The sequence below is a fragment of the Aegilops tauschii genome, chromosome 3 (assembly GCF_002575655.3).
Source record: "Aegilops tauschii subsp. strangulata cultivar AL8/78 chromosome 3, Aet v6.0, whole genome shotgun sequence".
Lineage (NCBI taxonomy): Eukaryota > Viridiplantae > Streptophyta > Magnoliopsida > Poales > Poaceae > Aegilops > Aegilops tauschii.
The window spans coordinates 32,548,813-32,556,596 of NC_053037.3; the positions used below are offsets into that span (position 1 = coordinate 32,548,813).

Sequence of the window (7,784 nt, forward strand, 5' to 3'; positions counted from 1 at the left end):
TCTCCGGTCAATAACCAACAGCGGGATCTGGATACCCATGTTGGCTCCCACATGTTCCATGATGATCTCATCGGATGAACCACGATGTCGAGGATTCAATCAATCCCGTATACAATTCCCTTTGTCAATCGGTACGTTACATGCCCGAGATTCGATCGTCGGTATCCCAATACCTTGTTCAATCTCGTTACCGGCAAGTCACTTTACTCGTACCGTAATGCATGATCCCGTGGCTAACTCCTTAGTCACATTGAGCTCATTATGATGATGCAGTACCGAGTGGGCCCAGAGATACCTCTCCGTCATACGGAGTGACAAATCCCAGTCTCGATCCATGCCAACCCAACAGACACTTTCGGAGATACCCGTAGTGTACCTTTATAGTCACCCAGTTACGTTGTGAGGTTTGGTACACCCAAAGCACTCCTACGGTATCGGGGAGTTGCACGATCTCATGGTCTAAGGAAATGATACTTGACATTGGAAAAGCTCTAGCAAACGAACTACACGATCTTTTATGCTATGCTTAGGATTGGGTCTTGTCCATCACATCATTCTCCTAATGATGTGATCCCGTTATCAACGACATCCAATGTCCATGGTCAGGAAACCGTAACCATCTATTGATCAACGAGCTAGTCAACTAGAGGCTTACTAGGGACATGGTGTTGTCTATGTATCCACACATGTATCTGAGTTTCCTATCAATACAATTCTAGCATGGACAATAAACGATTATCATGAACAAGGAAATATAATAATAACCAATTTATTATTGCCTCTAGGGCATATTTCCAACAAATACAATATGTGTGAATAAAATGCGCTGACTGAACATGGAAATCTACGCGATGCAGAGTCAGTAGAACTAACATGGCATATTCAGTACAACTAACATGGCAGATTCAGTACAAATAACATGGCAAATTCAGTAGAAATGGCATGGCAGATTCAGTAGAAATGGCATGGCGGATTCAGTAGAAATTGCACGGCAGATTCAGTTCAAGCAACATGGCAAATTCAGTCCCATACACGTGGCAACTGTAGTTATTCATTCATGGCATTTTCCTTCAAATTCTGATGCCCCTCAAGAGTCATTCTCCAATTTTTACAAAATTTAGAACATCTAGATTACAAAAAAATGTCACCAAGGACCAAGTCACAGTGCTCCAATGTTGCTTACGTATTGCCCGTCCCTTTCTTTGGTTTCTTGTGTTTTGCTTGAATCTCCAATCCCGATTTGTATCTTATCTCTTTTGGACGCCCTTTTGTGATGGAACGGGGTGGCTTCCTAACCTGGGTGTGTGTGCTTGCTGTTCCAGATCCTACCTCCGAGTTTTCAGATGATGGCTCCGTGGAAAAAGGCACACTTGATGTGCGGGAGAACCTGTGTAAGGCTTCCTCAGCTTTCCTCTTCTTGATCTCATCAAGCTCTCTTTTGAGGGCCTTCCTGTGTTTTTCTGCGACCCTCACTGTCTCATCACTCTTGCACGCTTCATCAATTAGTTCAGCATAGTTCTTTGTCAACACAACGTGCCTCACGGCTTCCATGGTTGACTCTGGCCTCTCGTCATGCACAGCCAAAAATGCGTTTGATGTTTGCGGCGCCAATGCGTCGTCAGCGTCCCAAGTCCATCGCCGCCTTATGAAATGGCGGGGCATTCGTGTCACCGCGTTCATGTCCATTACTTTTAGTATGTGACAGCACACAATCCTGTCCCGTTCGAATTTGGAGCATTGGTAGTAGTATTCGCCTTCGCTTATCGATGCCTTCACAAAGTAGTTCCTTCCCTTGTCCGGGTCTTCAGGTTCTGAATCCGACATGCCCTGGATAGAACACATCTTGATCGTATGTTCGTCCACCTGGAAAGCCGTGTACATGCTGGCACGCTTGATTTCTTCCTGGAATCTGCAAGTTTTGTGTGGTTTTCTTAAACTCTTGTGTGAACTTTTTTGAAGCACCTTATGTTGTTGCGGCCAATGGAAGTACAGTTCGTTCAAACATGGCAACTACAGTTCATTGAACATGGCAACTGCAGTTCATTAAACATGGCAACTGCAGTTCATTAAACATGGCACCTACATAACAACTTCGTTTGGGATTTTCATTCCATACCATCATGGCCAATGGAAGTACATTTCATTAAACATGGCAACTCCAGTTCATTAAACATGGCAACTGCAGTTGAGTAAACATGGCAACTGCAGTTGAGTAAACATGGCAACTGCAGTTGAGTAAACATGGCAACTGTAGTTCATTAAACATGGCAAACTGTAGTTCATTAAACATGGCAACTACATATCATGGTTACTCTGTACTCAATGGCTACTTTTCAAAAAAACATCATTTTCAAATAAGCTTTTCAACTGCATTGCATTCTACATGGCACCTACTACCTTCATGCTCGTGCAAATAAGATTGTAACACAACTAACTTACTTGTTAAAAATCTTGTTGGTGTATATCTTGCTCATCTGCCTCTCCATCGGTAAATACGTTAGCAATTTTGGCTGCTTGAGCGCGGTGTTTGCTTCTTGTTGTAGCTCGGATCCCAGTATTTTTTGTTGCAAAGTGGTGTATTGCTTGGCAAACTGTAGCAATGAGTTGCCAGGGCTCACGTACCGCTTCAAAACAGCATTGAACCCCTCGCTGCGCTGTGTAGTCTGCAGAAACAGGAAGAAGCACTGCATGAAGTAGGTCGGCACCCAATACATTCGCTTTTCCCACAGGCTAGCAAGCGTCTCGTGGTCTTGGACTTGAAATGTTTCAATCATAGCCATCCAGCTCCTTTCAAACTCCTCCACCGTCAAGCTGTGGTCCACGCACAGCTCGAATGCCTTGTGCAGATCTGGACGGTCTGCAAAGAATGGTCCTAGTGTCTCCTCAGCCTTCTTTATAATGTGGCACCTGCAGTGCCTATGCACTGCCAATGGAAAGACCTCCTCTATGCCTGCACGCATGTTAAAATCCTGGTCTGTTATTATGTTCATCGGAGCAAGTCCACCCATGCACTCCAAGAAGGTCTTGAACAGCCAAGTGTACCCATCCGTGTCTTCGTTCCGAACGAGCCCGCATCCGAACTGCAATGACTGATTGTGGTTATTTATTCCTATGAATGGAGCGCATGGCATCTTATACATATTAGTGAGATATGTTGCGTCGAATGAAATGCAGTCTCGGAAATGTTTGTAGGCTCTTCTTGCCGCACCATCCACCCAATACATGTTCCTGACACGGTCCTCATCATCCAATCTTATCCTGTAGAAGAAATCTGGATCTTCTTTCGCTTTCTCGTCGAAGTAGGCTATCGTGGCTTCTATGTCAGCCAACTTGCTTTCTCTACGGTACTTTGCCTTTAGGTTTGTGACATCTGCTGGTATGTAGGGCATGCTACTCAGAGTCCCATTTTTGCTGTGGATGAGGGAGAGTATCTGGACCATTCTTGATGGACCAATGTTACAATCATGTAGCAGCTTTATGAATTTCTTCACGAGGGGGGTGAATCCTCTGTGGGCGGTCAGAAATTTTACCAGGTCAAACTTCTTTATGAGCTCATGGTTGTGCTTGTCAAAATATTCAGTGACCACCCACCATGCTCCATCTACGTTCAGCTTACACCGGACAGGGCATTCCGTCTTGACAATGATACCTCTCTTTCGTTCCGGAACGATTGGCGCATCACCTTTGCCCTTCTTGTTTCTTCGTGCTTTGTAGCACCCCATCTCACCTTTGCTGTACTCGTTAGTTTTTTTAATTTTCCTATGGTATTCACTGTTGACCGCAAACCCATGGAACTTTGCATATGTCTGGTAGAATTCCTTTGCATCTTTAAACGAATCAAATCTCTGCCCAACATACGGTGGCTGAGGTACTATGATTTCTGATTGCCCACCATCTTCATCCCCTTGTGCTTCATCATCAGTTTCATCATTCACTTCAGTATCGGTGGCTATTTGATCCGCTTGAGTGTTTCTTGTGCTGGTGTGCAAAGGTGTGCTTGTTGGCATTGCTGTAACGATTGCCATTTCCGACACTGACTCGGCATTGTTTGTGGCATGAGTGTTGGCTGGCTGGTGGAACGCGTCTTCCGTGCGCTCAGAGCTCCCCGCAGTAGATGTCCCCGCACCGCTGTTAATTGTAGTTGAAGGTCCTGCAATAAAAAATCAGGTACGAGCGTAAGATTTTGCTTGAATGGCATGTTTATCGTAACAGAGTACAGCAACTGCATGTGATTTTGCATGACATCATTCACACAGCAAGCCATGAATCTGCATATGGCCAGACATGGCAACTGTAATTCTCCAGTAATGGCAGCTACAATCCAACAAACATGGCAACTACTGTTGCCAATACATGGCAACCGGCTTCTTTTAGCATCAAAACTTGGATTCTATAGCCATGGCAGCTACAGTCCAACATACATGGCAACTACTTCTGTCAATACATGGCAACCAGTATATTCTAGCATCAAAACTTGTATTCTAGGCCTGAGCTCAATAGGCAAATGTGATCAATCATGAATGTTGCACACACACTCTTATAGCAATTGGCAAATCCTGAAGACAATATATGACTCTTTGCACATGACCACTTGGTAGCATTTTTTGTTTGTTTTTTCCACCACCACCGTTACAAATCTACTTTTCCTCACATGCTATTCCCACAAAACCAAATGCAGTACTGCTTTCTGGTTCACTTTTTTTTACCTTGTTGTGCCGCATGTGCCGATCTTGTGTGGTATGTCATTCCAATTTGATGTGCTCTATCTGCAATAGCGTTGTCCTGCAACTGTGAAGCTTGCCATGAGACGTTTGCCGATGTGGTTCCACCGTAACAACCTGCGATCATGGTAGCAGTTGGTCATTGCATGGCAACTGTAGTTTGTTCAACATGGCACATGTAGTGGTCCAACCATGCCACACAGATTTGTTCACACTTGTCATCCATGGTTGTTTAGACATTGCAATCTCATTTGATTATACATGGCAACTACAGTTGTCCAGCCATGGCAACTGCAGCTGTCCAGGCATGGCAACTGCAGCTGTCAGATATGTTCCTTTCTCCTAACGCACTGTCCACAACTTCACTTCATGCACTCACCTGTGTACGATGTTGATGGCAGGTACATGGTTGCCGCCTGATGCCATGTGCTGCATGAAGGTCCTACATTTTTCCGACGTAACCCGTGAGTCTTTTGCCATCCTTGCAAGTTTAATTTCATGTCCACAACAGTAAGTTTCTTTTTCGTATGCGTTACCTTGATTTGGCACATTAGCTAACTGAAGTTGGTTGCCCGTACATTTGTCAGCGTTAGCGCCCTGTGACTGAACTTGCCATGCTGCCCCCCTATTGTGGTTTGGTCATAAGAACCTGCTAAAAATTAGATTGTAGGACATAAGTAGAATGACATATTCATCGTCACGAACATGGCAACTATAATTAGATTGTAGGACATAAGTAGAATGACATATTCATCGTCACGAACATGGCAACTGTTTCTTTTTTGTTTATCATGCATCGTACCGATGCCCGCGTAGTGCTCTAGTAGTTGCAGCAATGGCCTTGAAGAAATGAGTTGATTGTACTCTGCTGCATCCTAAGGTGGCGTTTCCGGCCTTTGAGAAAGCCAAGGATCAGTGTCGTCTTCGTGATTCATTCTTCTGCTTTTTTCTGCCACTATGTTTTCAGTCACTGCATGAACAAGAACGCATCAACAATCCGCAAAAAACATTCTTGCTGTTTGCACGTAGAAGATAACACGGCAATCTTATCACATTTCTTGCGTAGGAACCAACACCTCATGGCAAGTAGGACATGCACATTCATTATCTTTTCTGAATTCTGGATGCCAGCTATCACTTTGAAGCGATGGCAACAGACAATAAAATAGGATGGCAAGCAACAAGATAACATGGTGGCAACTAAAGACAACGATAGATGGCAACTGGCGTTAGATACAAGTGGCAATTATTTTTTCCTCCCTCCCTATGCCAAATTCCTCCTTTCTCTCCCTATTTTTAGTGATTCCTACGCATGCTTCCTTACCAACTACTCGCACCAAGCCAACCCAGCAGCTTGGCACAACTCTAGCATAGTATATGGCAGATCTGGCGTATGTTGGTGGGCAAATGCGAAGACACACAAATTCGTGGGGTGTTTGCCCTGATAGCGTGGATCCAGTCGCCATCTTCGTGGGCGTCCTTTATCTTAACTACCCATAGGAGCATAAGAAAGAAATCCTGAGACTATGTTGTGAAAATCATGCTGATTTGCGTTATAGGAACCTACCATAAAAAGCACAGGTCAAAATGGGAGAAAAAGAGTTGCGCCAGGGGCTCTTGATGAGAAGACCGCATCTGGTACGAGGGTAAGCGCTCGTACCAGCCGCCGCCACCACCACCCAATCGAATATATTAACCCCATGACTTGGGAACAGAAAAAGGAGCCACAAAGAGATCATAAACTTTGCCAGACTCAAGAACCCTAACCTCCAGAAGGGATCTAGAGGGGGATCAATAGAAGGGCTCCCCAACATCATTGTCTCGATCAAGGGGACTACGGCATCCACCATCTACATCACCATCACCCCCCCCCCCCCTCATCTATCTGTAATACCAAAAACCTAGTGGATTCATATTTGAATTCATTCATCTATTTTTATCATGATTTACGCTTTCATGCTTACCATCATCATGTTTGATTAGACCCCCTAATTCTCGGGGATATGGAGGAACCCTTCTATGTTTAGGTGCTAAACATCAATAGGATGTTAATATTATTCTCGATGTTGAGTGAATTCAACCATTCAACATTTGCCTTCATGGATGAAGGGTTATTACTATCGGTGCAATGGTGGATTTGTGGAGGTTCTGCAGTGATAGAAGCTACGTCCCTCCTTCCCTGACCATTCGATATAGGCGATTATCGAAGACCGCCTTTAGCCGCATCCACGGGGAGACCCTTAGTCACCGTTGCTGAAACCTGAATGTGGGACAAATGGCGGTGACGTATGTGATATGTGGCTACTGCATGTATGCATGTATCTATATTTGGCTTCGTCCACTTCTAGAAGGATACAACGTGGACTAGAGATCCGGACCTAGAGCTATGCTTTAGCATACGTTACATTAGGTACATACGAATGGGAAATCCAGAGTACATGAGAACGCCGTCGCTATATTGATTCCAAAGTGGACTACTCTTCCTTTTCCACAAACTCTTTCTAGCCATATGCGTACATGCTAAATGTTTATAGTTTGTACGTATGTGATTTGCCATGCCATTAATCTTGTGATAATGCTAATGTTGATTAAGGTAAATAGAAGCTACTCTCTTTGATCCAAATTACTTGTTGCAGCTTACCGAAAAATGGTTTCCCCCGCTTTGTATTCTGAAGCAACCAACACCAATACATAGCAATTGCTGGTGCGAGAAGCACAACAAGTCCAAAAGAAAAGAGAAAAAAAAATAAGAAACAAATGCCAACAACGGCTGTTCGACAAAGCGCGGATGACTCACCATTATTGCGTCCTTCAGATTCGACCCACCACAGTCCAAGGCTCCGATCCGCCGCATACCAAGCAACAGCTCCAAGAAGGAATGCGACGCCGACGATGCTGCTGCGCGGACGTGTCCTAGGGTTTTCCCCGACACGCGGAGGAGGGTGGGGGATTGATACCATCGACACCCTCCAGGAAGAAATGGTGGCACCCGCAGGCGTCACCCGCACTCTAAACCCCACTGCCCAATCGGCTCGGAGCCAACGAGCGAACTCGCCGCCCACT

The 7,784-nt window shown here is 44.8% G+C and overlaps 1 protein-coding gene across 1 annotated transcript; it reads right to left on the reverse strand.

Annotated features, from left to right (window-relative positions):
• Positions 1–1,179: 1,179 nt before the first annotated feature.
• On the reverse strand, positions 1,180–5,128 carry LOC109772698 (protein FAR1-RELATED SEQUENCE 5-like). Its single transcript, XM_020331394.2, has 3 exons — positions 5,101–5,128; positions 2,440–4,150; positions 1,180–1,909 (listed from the first exon to the last, which is right to left on the reverse strand). The coding sequence occupies exons 1-3, from the start codon at positions 5,126–5,128 to the stop codon at positions 1,180–1,182; spliced, it is 2,469 nt and encodes an 822-aa protein (XP_020186983.2).
• Between the last annotated feature and the right edge of the window lie 2,656 nt (positions 5,129–7,784).

What these genes read in the sequence shown, in the direction of transcription:
- LOC109772698 (XM_020331394.2), bottom strand. Translation starts at nt 5,128, where the DNA reads ATGTACCTGCCATCAACATCGTACACAG. An exon ending in GCCATCAACATCGTACACAG is followed by an intron (nt 4,151 to 5,100) that starts GTGAGTGCATGA and finishes TTTTTATTGCAG; the next exon opens with GACCTTCAACTACAATTAAC. An exon ending in ACCAACAAGATTTTTAACAA is followed by an intron (nt 1,910 to 2,439) that starts GTAAGTTAGTTG and finishes CAAAACTTGCAG; the next exon opens with ATTCCAGGAAGAAATCAAGC.